We start from the raw sequence: 15,359 nt of genomic DNA, 5'->3' as shown, positions 1-15,359 counted from the left end.
TTATCCCAATTTTAGTATTTGTATTATAAATTGGCTCAAAAATGACCTCAAATCCAAATGGAACAAGATGAGAGAGTGTTGTATTTTATGCCTTAAAATATTGAGAGAAATGGTCATAAGGTGGCTGAAAAAAATTTAACAACTACTACTGGGTGCTTAATATAAGCCAGATACTACTCCAGGCACTTTTAACCTGATTTTTGAACAGTGAGAAAAAGGTATTATAAAGTCTACAAATGATAAACGGAAGTGGAGAGGGGTTAAATAAATTACCTAAGTTCACAAACCTAACATGTGCAGGGCCCGGCTTGAATGATTATAAAGACACATCATACACAAGGTCTGATCAAATTAAAGACTATGCTATGCTTCAAAAAGAAAAAGAATTCTAGCATTGTAAAGTACCTTCCTTTGTTTCTAACAGTACTTGAGAAATTTTTTAATTTCAATTTATATGCACAAAAGAAGACAAGTCACTTGGCACTAATTTTACATTAGTATTTAAAAAATAATAAACTTTAACAAAGTCAACATTTAATCATTCCCAAAGGAGAACTAGAAAAATCACAACAAAACTTAAATTCCAAATAGCAGACATAAATAAAATATTAATATTCATGATAAAGTTGAACTAAGATTTGGGTCAAAAGGAAAAAATTAGACATATTATTCCAATTAGCACTACATATAACTTGAAATATTTTTTGCCGCACCAAAGAAAAAGACCAGGCCAAAAAAAAGAAAAAAAAAGAAAAAGGTTTTTGAGGGGAAGGAGGGGAGAATAAAGGGGAACTTATGACTCACAATTAATAAGAGGATAGAAAATTAGACTCACCTGCTCAAATCACTTTTTCCATGGTGATGATAGCGGTCAGGATGACTGAGGGGGTAATGTTCCTGTCCACTCCACCTCTGGGGTGACCTTTTCCAAAATCCTTCCTGAGACTGCCGAACATTTCTGTCTGATCGATCAAAGCGATTCATATTGTCACACTCCACTAGGCAGATTCAAAAGCAAAACACTATAAACATGTACATACGCTACAAAAGTTAACTATTTAGAGCTTGATCATTAATTGCTGCTGAAAATATAAAATTCTAAAAAATACCAATCATTTATGTTAGCTAATCACAAAATCAAGATTTCCAGAAAAAAACATAAAAACTAGTTCTTTTGGTAACAATTAAGTTTATATCATCCAAAACTAAAGTAAATTATAAAACTTTCCTACCACAGTCACTAAAAGTAATAATTAATGGTCCCACTGTTTCAAAACAGCAAATGATATTTGAAATCAGCATTATACGTCTTAAACACCAGTTTTAAGTGGTTTTCATCATTGTCACTAGTTGGTTCTGACTTCAGAATAAAGTGACAAGAAAAAGTATTTAAGGCTAGTATGGAATTCATTCCTTAAAATGAATGTCACAATATTCCTAATTTCCAAAAGCTCAAATTAACTCTTCATCACAAACAAATCCTATATTTGTAATTAAGCTCACAGTTTTAGAAAGACGCTTCAATCTGCCTGCAGGAGAGGCTGTCCGAAACGTCTAAAATGCCACTGAAAACAAAGCCAGTCCTTTGCAGCAACAAACAGTACACTCCCTGATACCCAAGTGCCACAAAAACACGAAAAGAATCTCTTTGAAACACCAAGCTTCTCCTGCACTTACCGGAACACTGTTTCCTCACAGATCTGAGCACTGGCTGAGAGAGTTACTCTGTACAACAGAGACATTGTGTCGCCTGCTGCCTACTCAGACATAGTTGCACCCGGGCAGACAAGCAGGCCTTCCTTCCTGCTCAATCCCAGCCTCCCTGTGGGAAGCAAGCCCAGTTTACCCCGTGACTCCATCTTCCCTCCAGCTTACATAGCTACTGAGTTAGGACTGTTACTAAAAATACAACGCAACACTCAATCAAGCCAGGAACAGGACAGGATTCTCTAGTCTGAGAATTACTACATGAGAAAGTTCAAATCCGGCATGTTCAGAACTCCTTGTGATAAAAAACAAAACAAAACAAAAACAAACCCTAAAAAATAAATGTAATCCCCAATTTAAAAACAACTCACTACAGTATTTAAATGATTGTTTTCCCTTAACCTAAAACTTGACTTAAAATATGGAGAGTATCCCATTATACTACACCAGATAAAAAACACTTTCCCATTCCAAAAGAAAAATGGTATAATTCAATTCTCATATACATTGAACTCACTGTAACATGTCTTCTAAATGAGTAACATTTTATTTTTTAAAAATATATTTTTATTGATTTCATAGAGGAAGGGGAGAGAGATAGAAACATCAATGATGAGAGAGAGTCATTGTTCGGCTACTTCCTGCACGCCCACACTGGGATCCAGCCAGCCCCACAACCCAGGCATGAGCCCTGATGGGAATCGAACCATGACCTCCTGGTTCATAGGTCAATGCTCAATAATGGAGCCAGGCTGGCCAGGCTAAGATTTTAAAAGACACTGAAATTTTGTTTAACTTCATTAGAGGAATAAATTTGGCGGGGGGGGGGGGGGGGGGGGGACTATGTTTTATGGTATTTTCAAATACATTTTTGTTGTTGTTGTTAATCCTTACCCAAGGATATTTTCCCATTGATTTTTAGTGAGAGTGGAAGAGGGAAAGACAGAGAGAAACATCGATGTGAGAGAAACACATTGATTGGTTGTCTCCTGTATGGGCCCTGATCGGGGCACAGACCAGGGAGGAGCCTGCAACCAAGGTATGTGCCCTTGATCAGAATTGAACCTAGGACCCTTTGGTTCTCAGGCTGACACTCTATCCACTGAACCAAACCAGCTAGGGCTGATAAAACTTTTAAAGGTAGTTTACATTTAAAATAATTTTAAAAAAAATTTTTTTTAATATATATTTTATTGATTTTTTACAGAGAGGAAGGGAGAGAGATAGAGAGTTAGAAACATCGATGAGAGAGAAACATCGATCAGCTGCCTCCTGCACATCCCCAATGGGGATGTGCCCGCAACCCAGGTACATGCCCTTGACCAGAATCGAACCTGGGACCTTTCAGTCCCCAGGCCGACGCTCTATCCACTGAGCCAAACCGGTTTCGGCTAAAATAATTTTATTAATTTATTTTGTTCATTAGATTCCACATATGAGTGAGATCATGTGATACTTGTCTTTCTCTGACTGGCTTATTTCACTTAGCATAATACTCTCCAGGTCCCTCCATGCTGCCACAAAGGGTAAGATTCAGAGACATTGAAGCATGCAACAGACTGACATATTTCAGAGGGAAGGGGGATGGGCGCAGGAAGAGATTAGCCAATGAACTTATATGCAAATATGCATAGCTCCTGGACAGACAATAGTGCTAGGAAGGTCGTGTCACTTTATTGCGATAAATTAAAATCTACTTTTAAGTTCAATTCTAGAAAACTAGGCTGTCAGATAAATAAAAGCATGGTGCTCTATATAGCTGAGGGATGGTCTATATCTACTTTTAAATGTTCTGAATTCGTATTTCTCTTAATCCAGGCAGGTAAAATTCACTCACTCCCCACACAAGAAATTGTTTTAATAAGAACCTGACATGTAAACATCAACAACACAGAATAACAAGTAGCAAACAAACCAGGCAAACAGGTCAGGAGACAGGGTTCAATTCCGCGGGAAATTAAATGCAGAAATATATAGATGTGCTGCTTTTCAGTTTGCTCAAAGTGTTGATACTACATACAACCTTCAAATTAAAGCACCTTTACTGAATTATGAACTCAAACATGGGCATAATGGCAACTAAATACTGGAAAGAAACACCTGTCATGACCACAAAAGACAGCTGGTAGAAACGGAGACAGAGGTGAGTCCGCCAAAACTGTTGTAGGAAGGTCCTGCTGACACTTCTAGCTGAGGCACCCATCAATCACATGTTTATTTTCTTTACAATGTTATAAAGGAGATAATGTGAAATAACAATCAGTGGTGGTTTCTTAGAAAAGGTTAAAAATTCTCTAACAGAATTGAAGAAATAATATAGAAAGAAAATAAAATTACAAAATGGAGATAACTCAAAATCACTTTCCAGAGCCAAGAAGAAACAGGACAAATAAGACTAAGGAAGGAAACAAATCCGTCTCAATGTGTCACAACAGAAAATGATGGGATAAACCTAAAGGAATCCTAGTTTGAAAAAGTTTTAACCCAGTATGCTGATCAAAACTACCTATACACAGCAGATTGGGCCCTAACTATGAGTGTAGGACTAGAGAATAAAGGCCTTCTGAAGGTTTCCAGCTCCAAATGTAAAAGGCAGCAGCTTTAATATGTTGTTTTGTTTGTTTATTTTTACTATGAATAGGAGACAGAGAGATACTCCCAAGACTTTTACCCTCTGAAGAGGAAAAGAGGGTCTTGGTCTTGCACAGCTAACTGCAAGGGAAGGCATGTGGGGGTGCCAATGTCTAACACTCATCATACCCATTTCTTCTGATTTTGATAAAGGAACACCAAAAGTTACCTAGATCACTTCTCCGGTAACTTGTCCTAAGAAGGTAATGGAAAACACAGGTAGTATTTCCATCTGTGACTAACAATTGGCTATGAAGATGGTGGGAAGAAATTACACATCACGAAGCCTGAAAAATATGTTCTCAGTGGGAAGTTTTACAATCTGATCAGGAAAGCTTTTAACTGAAATCTGGCTTAAAATTAGAAAAGCTTCTGTAAAATAAAAATTCATGAACCTTGTTATTACTAAACACAATTAGTACTCAAACACAGAAATAAATTTCCAGAAAAAAATACAATAATGACTGGAAAGTGGTCAAGGACAATACTATAATTCTCATATGACTATACCTCAATAAAAAGTTAACAAAAGTGTGGCCTTAGGAAAAATAACATAAAATAAGTGCAAGTGAATAGGCACCATAACTTGGTGGGGTGGGATTCAGGAAGAAATTAGACATCGTTTTCAACACAGATAAGTTTAAAACCAGAGTGAGTAGAGAAAATAACACATGTAAGAAGGGATACATAAGAGAAATTTCATAAGATTATTATTCTATGAATGTGTCAAATTCTAGGCTTTAATCTATAGGCAATGAGGGATGATTAGAGGTTCTGGAGCAAGAAAATAATGCAATACAATAGTGTTTTTTATGTAAATGTGAATCGGGGAGGGGGGGGAGGAGGGGGGAGTTACTAAGGGCTCCTGGTTGCTAACTGGGCTCAAATTATAAAAAGCAGAGCCTAGCAGCCATTTGTACACAGAGGCTTCTAATGCCAACTGCACTTTCACAGAGAAGCTATGCTGAAATACCTGCCTGCAGCTGTGTTTCTGTCATCTGAGCTGGTCCTCATAAAGGAGTTTCTGGAATCCCACTTCAACCAATAGGACTGAGGCTTTCCCCATCCAATAAGAGCTGCATAGCTCCAGCCAATTAGAGTTGCTCTATTCTGACCAATCAGGACAGTGCCTTTTGGATCAATCAAATTTTGAGGATTTGGAGCCCTCATTTGCATGAGGACAATCAGAGACCAAGGGTGGGGACTCCTGTCCATATAGACCAGCTTCCCTGTGGCTCCCCAGCACTTTCCTTTTCACCTAAGACTGAAGACTGTATCTCCCTGGCAGAGCTGAAACACCCAAAAATGTCCCCTCAGGGCAGAGCTGTCTAGCCAGAGAGGGGCCTGGCCCAGGGCTGTTCAGTAGTTGTGGTGCAGCGCAACCAAGCTGTTCCATAGCCATGCTGCTTCCACAGCACCATCTACACTAATAAAAGAGAAACATGGTAATTGGCATACGACCGCTACACTTTTCATTGGCTAATCAGCGAGATATGCAAATTAACTGTCAGCCAAGATGGCGGCCGGCAGCCAGGCAGCTTGAAACTAACATGAGGCTTGCTTGCTTCAGTGACGGAGAGAACCAATGTTCCCCGCCTGCGGCTGCAGGCCTCTGAGCCTGCAGTTTCAAACATTGTAACAAATACTTCAGCCAGCAGATTCGCAACATTGTATGCAAAGGCCAGAAACCTACTTTGAGGAGCAGAGGCCTAAGAGCTGGAGCGAAGCCTCAAGCTAAAGCTGGCCCGGAATAAAAAAAAAAAAAAGGAAAAAAGGAGCGTTTGGGAGTTCAGTCACTCCCACCTTAAAACAGCCCTCAGCCCCTCACCCAGGCTGGCCAGGCACCCCAGTGGGGACCCCCACCCTGAAGGGTGTGTGACCAGCTGCAAACAGCCATCATCCCCTCACCCAGGCTGGCCAGGCACCCCAGTGGGGACCCCCACCCTGATCCAGGACACCCTTCAGGGCAAACGAGCTGGCACCCACCCATGCACCAGGCCTCTACCCTATATAGTAAAAGGGTAATATGCCTCCCAGCACCGGGATCAGCGGAGCCAAGAGGCCTCCCGGCACCGGGATCAGCGTGACAGGGGGCAGCGCCCAAACACCCTGAACGGCCCTGCACTGTGTGTGACAGGGTGCGGCACCCCAACCCCCCCTCCCCCGGGCCCTACTCTGTGTGTGATGGGGTAGAGCCATAACCTCCCCATCAGCCCTGCCCTGAGTGTGATAGTGGCGGTGCTCCAATCTCCTGATTGGCCCTGCTCTGTGGGTGATAGAGGGAGGCGCCCCAACCAACTGATCCGCCCTGCTCTGTGTGTGACAGGGGACAGTGCCCCAACTCCCCTATCGGACCTACTCTGTGATTGACGGGGGGAGCTCCTCAACCCCCTGATGGGCCCTGCTCTGTGCGTGACAGGAGGGAGCTCCCCAACCCCCTGATGGGCCCTGCTCTGTGTGTGACAGGGGGCAGTGCCCCAACCCCCTGATTGGCCCTGCTCTGTGTGTGACGGGGGCAGTGCCCCAACCCCCAGGTTGGCCCTGCTCTGTGCGTGACAGGGGGTCGCGCCGCAACCTCCCCATCGACCCTGCCTTGAGTGTGACAGGGGGTGGTGCCCCAACCCCCCAGTCGGCCCTGCTCTGAGCCCGACCAGGGGCTGCACCTAGGGACTGGGCCTGCCCTCTGCCACCTGGGAGCAGGCCTAAGCCAGCAGGTCGTTATCTCCCGAGGGGTCCCAGGCTGCTAGAGGGCACAAGCCAGGTTGAGGGGCCCCCCCTTCCCCCCGAGTGCACAAATTTTTGTGCACTGTGCCTCTAGTCTATACTAATAAAAGAGTAATATGCTAATTAGACTGGGAGACCTTCCAGGAGACCTTCCAGATATTCTTCTGGACAAAGCCATGGTGGCAGGGCCAAGGTAGAGGCGGTTAGAGGCCAAGAGGGGAGGGCAGTTGTGGGTGATCAGGCTGGTGGGGGGCAGGGCCGTTGGGGGTAAGCAGACAAGCAGGGGGGCCTGTAGGGGGTAAGCAGGCCATCAGTGGGGGTCAGTTGGAGGTGATCAGGACAGCCAGGGGAGGGCAGTTTGGAGTGAGCAGGCTGGCAGGGAGGGCATTTGGGGACAAGCAGGCCGGCAGCAGGGCGGGGGGGGGGGCAGTTGGGGGTGAGCAGGCCGGCAGGTAGAGTGGTTAGAGGCAATCAGGCAGGCAGGCAGGCAGGTGAGCGGTTAGGAGCCAGCAGTCCCGGATTGCAAGAGGGATGTCCGACTGTTGGTTTAGGCCTGATCCCTGTAAACTGGCAGTAGGACATCCTTCAAGGGGTCCCAAATTAGAGAGGGTACAGGCCAGGCTGAGGAACACACCCTCCCCCGTGGACAAATTTCGTGTACCGGGCCACTAGTCCTATCTAATAATAGAGAAACATGGCAATTAACTGTAACTTCACTACCCTTCCCACTGGCTAATCAGGGCGATATGCAAATTAACTGCCAACCAAGATGGCGGCCGGCAGCCAGGCAGCTGAAGTGAACAGGAGGCTTGCTTGCTCCAGTGACAGAGGAAGCCAAGGTTCCCTGCCTGCCGCAGCCCAGCTCTGAGCTCCAGGTGCAACAATGTTGCAATTATAGAAGCTAAACAAACCCAGAAACCTGCTTTTAGCCGCCAGCGGGCTCAGAGCTTAGAGCGCCAGTGATGGCAACAGAGTTTCAATTATAGAAGCTAAACAAACCCAGATATCTGCTTTCAGCGAGCCATGGCCTCAGAGCTGGAGCCAGCTCTCAGCTCCAGTGACAGCTATAGAAGGTAAATAAATCCCAGAATAAAAAATAAAGAAAAAAAGAGAGGCTGGGAGCTTTAGTCGCCCGCCAGCCTGAAAATGGCCCTCAGCCCCTCACCCAGACTGGCCCGGCACCCCAGTGGGGACACCCACCCTGAAGGGGGTGTGACCAGCTGCAAACAGCCATCAGCCTGTCATCCAGGCTGGCCAGGCACCCCAGAGGGACCCCCACCCTCATCCGGGATACCCTTCAGGGCAAACCAGCCGGCCCCCACCCGTGCACCAGGCCTCTATCCTATATAGCAAAAGGGTAATATGCAAACTGAACCTAACAGCAGAAAGACTGGGAATGACTGGTCACCATGACACACACTGACCATCAGGGGGCAGATGCTCAATGCAGGAGCTGCCCTCTGGTGGTCAGTGTGCTCCCAGAGGGGTAGCTCTGCTCAGCCACAAGCCAGGCTGACGGCTGCCAGCACAGCGGTGGTGGTGGGAGCCTCTCCTGCCTCCTCAGCAGCACTAAGGATGTCCAACTGCAGCTAAGGTCTGCTCCCTGCTGGCCAGTGGGCATCCCCCGAGGGCTGCTAGGCTGCCAGAGGGATGTCTGATTGCCATCTTCGGCCCAATCCCCTGGGGAGCGGGCTTAAGCCAGCAGGTGGTCATCCCCTGAGGGGTCCCAGACTGTGAAAGGGCACAGGCCGGGCTGAGGGACCCCCACCCCCGAGTGCACAAATTTTTGTGCACCGGTCCTCTAGTCCTATATAATAAAAGCCCAGGTGGCGTCATACCCTTGTGTGATGTTGTCACAAGATGGCCGCCACAAAAGAGCCACCACAAGATGGTCGGCAGGGGAGGGCAGTTGTGGACGATCAGGCCGGCAGAGGAGGGCAGTTGGGGGTGAACAGGCTAGCAGGGGAGGGCAGTTGGGGGCAATTGGGCCAGCAGGGGAGGGCAGTTGGGAACCACCAGGCCTGCAGGGGAGGGCAGTTGCGAGGGACCATGCCAGCAGGGGAGGGCAGTTAGGGGGGACCAGGCCAGCAGGAGAGGGCAGTTAGGGGCAACCAGACCTGCAGGGGAGGGCAGTTGGGGGCAACCGGACTGGCAGAGGAGGGCAGTTGGGGGTGATTGGGCCAGTAAGGGATGGGTAGTTGGGGGCAACCGGGTCGACAGGGGAGGGCAGTTGGGGGCAATCGGGCCAGCAGGGGAGGGCAGTTGGGAGCAATTGGGCCAGCAGGGGAGCAGTTAGGCATCAATCAGGCAAGCAGGGGAGCAATTAGGGGGCAATCAGGCTGGCAGGCAGAAGTGGTTAGGAGCAATTAGGCAGGCAGGCAGGCAAGCAGTTAGGAGCCAGCAGTCCCGGATTGTGCGAGGGATGTCTGACTGCCGATTTAGGCCCGGTCCCTGTGGATCACTTAGGCCCACAGGGACCAGGCCTAAACCAGCAGTCAGACATCCCCTGAGGGTTCCCAGATTGGAGAGAGTGCAGGCCAGGCTGAGGGATACCCACCTCCGTGCACAAATTTTGTAACCTGGCCTCTAGTTAGATCATATTAAGGCATAGATTCTGAAAGAGAAGTAGCCATCGCTTTCTAGGAAGGATTTTAAGGCAGAAATGCTGTAAATAGCCTCACTGCCAGATTTCCAAGGCACAGAAAGAGCATTCGAAAAAAGTAGAATAAGACTCAGAATAAAATGATGTCCTTCACATGTAACAGCTAGATGCTTCCACACTCAGTTAAATACTGGAAGAAGAAATCTCTGAATACATTTATAGAAACAATAAATAGAAAAGCATTTGAAAACTAAGTGTCCTATATTGCACTAAAAAATAAAATAGAAAAAGTAAAGTGGCCCTAGCTGGTTTGGCTCAATGGATAGAGCATTGGCCTGTGGACTGAAGGGTCCCAGGTTCGATTCCGGCCAAGGGTACATGCCTGGGTTGCAGGCTCGATCCCCAGTAGGGGGCGTGCAGGAGGCAGCCAATCAATGATTCTCTCTCATCATTGATGTTTCTCTCTCTCTCCCTCTCCCTTTCTCTCTAAAATCAATAAAAATATATATATTAAAAAAAAAAAAAGAAAAAAGAAAAAGTAAAGTGGATGATGAATCAAAGTGTTCTGAAGAAGAAATCAAGCACCCCATTTTGGTTTTACCCTTAAACTCAAAGATAAATTTCTCTAAATATTAAAAGACAACCTTACAAATATTTTATTGATACAGATACTACAATATCAACCTACTACTTCTACATAACCTCCCCCTGTGTCACCAAACCACTAAGATGTGAGTATCTCCAATAACTCTCTAACAGTTCTCAAATCCTACCCCATAAATGTCTAAGAAACTTTTGACCAAGGAACATTCTTTTCTCTTCTATGCTGGCTTAATAGGTAATGATTTGCTACACAAATGCAACTGCCAGATAAATATTCTTATAGCTTCTTCCCTGAAATCACAGAACAGTACCCTATCATAATGAAGTCATGGCAAACTTGAATTCAAATTGAAGATTTCAACTAGGCGCCAGTCATCTTGTTGGCAGAAATTCTACCTACAATGGCAGACTAAGTGGGCGGAACCCATCAAGGTTCAGAGTGACCCACCCAAAAACTAGACCCAAATTTCCCTAATAGCTTCAAAAACCAGAATCTAAAGGTACTAAAAACAATAGAAGTATATTAGAAGACTCCTTAAACATTGTACCAGCCCTAGCCAGTTTTGCTCAGTGGATAGTGTCAGCCTGTGAACTGAAAAGTCCCAGGTTCAATTCCAGTCAAGGGCACATGCTAGGGTTGTGGGCTCGATCCCTAATAGTGAACTTGCAGGAAGAAGCCTATCCATGATTCTCTCTCATCATGGATGTTTTTCTCTCTCTCCCTCTCCCTTCCTCTCTGAAATCAATAAAAATATATTTTTTTAAAAAACACACTGTACCAGTCTTCATAACATTCCTATTCTCCTAATCAAAACACTCAGTGGGTGGGTATAGCATAGTGTCATTCAGGACTTCCGAACTATAAAGACCAGTCATTACCGACTTCCTTGTAGCACCAAACGCTACCTTATCTTTGGGTCCTCTGAAGGCAATATATTTTAGACCCATGTTCTGCTTTCTTCTGTATCCATTAGCTCAAAATAGCTAATACTTGTCTGCCTTCTAGGAAAATCTGTAACATATTCCTGAAAAGTTCAGGAATTCCCTTGAACTCTTCACAAGTCCCTAAACAAGACCTCAAAACAATAAAGTTCCCTGTGATCACATTTTTATCTTTTATGTGCACAACTTTTTGTTCCCAAAAGATGAGGCAGGCTCTAAGACTGACTCCATCTTTGCTTCCTGTTTTAGCTAAGAAAGGGCATACGCTTCCCAAAGAGAAGTGGTTATAATTCTGTCAAAGTAAAATGCATTGCTTAGGGCGTGACTTATTTCGAGGAGGTAAATCCCTGGTTCCTCAATACCAGCCCTTGAAACTTCACATAAATATCCTGAACCAGGAAGTCTCATTCTTCCCCCTATCATTTTCAATGCTGTATGTTTTTCCTCTGTGTTCTACAGTATTTTTCTACTTGATCTTCCAGGTCACTAACTCAGATTTCAACAATAGCTATTCTTTTTTTGTTATCTACTGAACTGTTCTGTGGAGAAGTCTTCTTTAACAGCTCCAGGAAGCTTTGTTCTGCAATTGATTCTCCCTAAGTGCTCTCATTATTAAGTCCTGGGCCACTCTAATTCTGGGAGTTTTATTGCTTTTCTGTTTTTCTTTCTGGGTGTTAGCTGTGATTTTTCTTTCTCAGATGCCTGGAACTCAGCTTTGGTTGCTCAAGTATCCCAAGTGACAGCAAAACCACAAGAAGGTGCAACAGGTAGAGCAGATACTGATATCAGCTCATCACTCCCTCCTGTAATAGAATCATACATTTACTGTCCTCTGTGGCGGGGCTTCTCACAGTCAATAGTGTGGACCTCTCCGTCCCACTGGTACAGAATTAACAGTGTGCTGGTTCTCAGAGAAGATGTTAAGGGATGATCTAGGCATGTTTCTGCTCACCCTGTTGTCCTGTCATCTGCCATGAGAGAAACCTGCTCCAAGTAGACTGGTCTCAAAATGAAAGCAGAGAGACATGAATTCAGACCCACAGCCTAAACCAGTGATGGCCAACCTTTTGAGCTCGGCGTGTCAGCATTTTGAAAAACCCTAACTTAACTCTGGTGCCGTGTCACATATAGAAATTTTTTGATATGCAACCATAGTAAAACAAAGACATATTTTTGATATTTATTTTAAATATTTAAATGCCATTTAACAAAGAAAAATCAACCAAAAAAATGAGTTCGCGTGTCATAGGTTCGCCATCACTGGCCTAAACTGTCCAAGCTAACCCACAGATCCACAAATGAGAAAAGTAAATGTCTATTTTGAAAACCACTGAGATTTTGAGATTGACTGTCACAGAGCATCCTGGCAGCACACGCACACAAAGCCTGATCAATATGACTAATATGAGCAGCAACCGCCTCCTAGTACCTCAGTGATGCACTGAAAACAAACATCTACCCTTCCTCAAACATCCCTGCGTTCCTAGCCTCACCACCCTGGTTCATCCCTGATCCCTGGGAGGCCTGAGAGAACCGGCAAATGTTGACTGAAAGCTCTCTGGAGCCAGTTTCTCTTCCCCAGAGGATCCCCATTCCCACCCTTGTCCCAGGGGCTTTCCTAGGTTGGTCTCTGGTCCTTAAGATAGCAATCCTGCAGACGCTAAGTCAGTGGGACAAGAGCACCCAGGCCCTTTAGCATATGAATTATCTAAAGCCCTACTCCAGCAGTTACTGGGGTCTACAGAGGAAGACAGACTGGACTTGGTAATTAAAATGATAGAATAATTTATTCAGGTTATAATTTTCCCAGAACTAATCTTTTAAAAATACTTATCAAGCATGATTTTTTACTGATATTTCTCTAGTCAAATGCTATCTGTTTCTCTAAATGTACTTCTTCTTGGAATCAAAATGAGAAAAAAGGAGAAAAAATTGGGTATGTATATATGGGAAAAAAAGGCCAAATCCTACCTACCACTTACTTTATGGAATAGGTATACAGTATTATTGCATCATACAGAATTATACCAAAACCTACCTATAAAATCAGGCTTTAAACATTTAAATACATTTGCAATGAACTTATTTAACATCACTTAAGACTCCGTCTAAAAAGTCTTCCTCAAAAGAAGGGCTTCTGTCGTGCATGGCACACGCAGAGCAGCCTGACTGCTGCACGCGCAGAGTGAACACCAAGAGATTCGGAAGCATAATTTTTTGGTACTTGGGCAGCTGGTGATCATTGGTCCTGGAACCCATGGGGGAAAAAAAAGTCTTCCTATATTGAGATTAGGAAGTCTGTAAATAACAAATATCAAATTGGCTTATAGTCAAATAACTCAACTATATGCCTCTGAAGTTTCAATACTGTCCCACTTACCATTTTCAACAGATGCATCCTCAGGCAGATCCACATCAAGCATAAGGTCATCATCCTCCAGATCACATGATTCAAGATTATTCAGAATATCCTGTGAACAAAAGCAGTAGAAATGCTATGACCTAGTTCCAGGATGTAAGTAATCATTAGTTCTGAAAACATGAATATATGATAATATGAATTTACTCAATGTTTATGTGTGAAGAACAGTTTTTAGAGATAAAATTTTTTTAAATAATAAAAATAGACTCAACTGGTTTACCTGATTAAGCTATTTGTAACATCCTTTTCCTAGTCTTCCTCCCCATCAGTAGATTTTTACTTTGAAAACTTACACACTGAAAGATATTGTTCTAAGCACTTCACAAATATTCATTCATTTATAACATAACCCTATGATTTTGTGACTAGTACAATTCCCATATTATATATGATGAATTTAATGCACAGGGAGCCTAAATAATTGGCCAAAACAGGATATGAACACAAGAAATCTATCTAATACAATATACAGATTATGTACTATAGAATTGTATACCTTAAACCTATATAATTTTATTAACCAATGTCACTCCAATAAGTTCAATTTAAAAAATAAAGAACCTACCAAATCTTATTCATATCTGGTGTAGGAGGTTTTGTTTTATTACCTCTAGGGATTGGACAATTTATGTAAAAATAACAAAATAATCCTTTAAACCTGTGATTACTCCATTCCTTTCTTGTGCCAAAGCTACCTACTACTACCTTTAGCACCACTACTACCTCCTTGCTTGACCTTAGTTCATTCTTTTTCTATAATAGGACTGGAGTAGTCAAATGGCTATTAGGAGCCCCTCCTGTGTTCTATTTGCAATCTCGCTAGCTATCCTCTATCCTTAAAAAAGTAATGTTTTGCTTTCAAAGACCCTTGTTCTAAAGTCTAAATAACTAAATAAACAAAACTAAGTTTAAGGTAACAAACTCAGGTTGACTTATAACCCACTAGCGGATCCTTTCAATACAAGAACGGATTCAATACTGCAAGACCTGTCCTTAGCATATACATGTAAGAAGATCACAAATCCACAAATTTTTAAATGATTTAGAGATTATAGCCTTGAAAGACTCTTATTAGATGGGAAATATCTACTTTATTGTGGACAATAAGAATAAATTAGCATTGTTCCCTGTGTCAGGTATGCCATGCAAATCTTTTCAATTTTATGTTGAAATGGGTCCTTCCAATATATGCTGAGAACTAAAAATAACCTGAATAACTCTAATTATTTTTTTAAAAAGCTCTGGATAATTATTTAACCCTGGCACAAGAAAGGTATTTCATAAAACCTGTTTCAATTGTGAAAGATTTGCTTTCCTTAATAGTCTTCCTAAAAATCAAGAAAAAATTTGAATATGAAAAAAAATGGCAAAGGCCATATGGCAAACCACAAAGTAAATATAAATTAAACAATGAATAAATATGATGTAGGAAAGAATGCTAACACCAGTTGACTTAACACGGTGGAGAGGAATCTAGTATTAATCTGTAATCAGATAGGATTAGATTCATATGAATTTTCTGGAGGACAATTTGTCAAAATTTAGCTAACAGGTTTTTTTAAAAAAGTTAATTTTTCCTTCCTAAGAATGTATGCCTTAGAAATAAACACGTGCAAAAACCATATGTATAAGTATGGTTACTGCAGCATTATTCAGTAAGGCAAAAAAAGTAGAAATAGCCTAAAAGTCCAACAATAGAAAAATGGTTAAACAGAAAGTATGATATAG

At 43.1% G+C, this 15,359-nt stretch overlaps 1 protein-coding gene and 1 non-coding gene across 18 annotated transcripts in view; one reads left to right on the top strand and one right to left on the bottom strand.

Moving 5' to 3' along the window:
* CCSER2 (coiled-coil serine rich protein 2) overlaps window positions 1-15,359 on the bottom strand; it is a 215,282-nt gene that overhangs the window by 105,266 nt on the left and 94,657 nt on the right. For 13 of the 17 annotated variants that reach the window (XR_009448331.1, XR_009448332.1, XR_009448330.1 and 10 more), the window contains 2 exons: window positions 13,590-13,680; window positions 836-998 (listed from right to left, as the gene is read on the bottom strand). Coding sequence is in view for 13 of the 17 variants with exons in the window: in XM_059662022.1 (XP_059518005.1) it covers window positions 836-998; window positions 13,590-13,680 (254 nt within the window). In the remaining 4 variants the exon portion in view is untranslated. Of the gene's footprint in view, window positions 1-835; window positions 999-1,677; window positions 1,831-13,589; window positions 13,681-15,359 lie in introns of those variants that run through there. The other 4 variants (XM_059662016.1, XM_059662025.1, XM_059662026.1 and 1 more) reach the window with 3 other exon arrangements.
* LOC132215046 (U11 spliceosomal RNA) lies at window positions 13,336-13,468 on the top strand. The gene has a single exon (XR_009448414.1). It is a non-coding gene; the product is annotated as a U11 spliceosomal RNA (small nuclear RNA).

Source organism: Myotis daubentonii, chromosome 13, assembly GCF_963259705.1.
Source record: "Myotis daubentonii chromosome 13, mMyoDau2.1, whole genome shotgun sequence".
NCBI classification, from domain to species: domain Eukaryota; kingdom Metazoa; phylum Chordata; class Mammalia; order Chiroptera; family Vespertilionidae; genus Myotis; species Myotis daubentonii.
The sequence above is the reverse complement of the archived record's forward strand: the minus strand, read 5'-3'. Positions and strand labels throughout refer to the sequence as shown.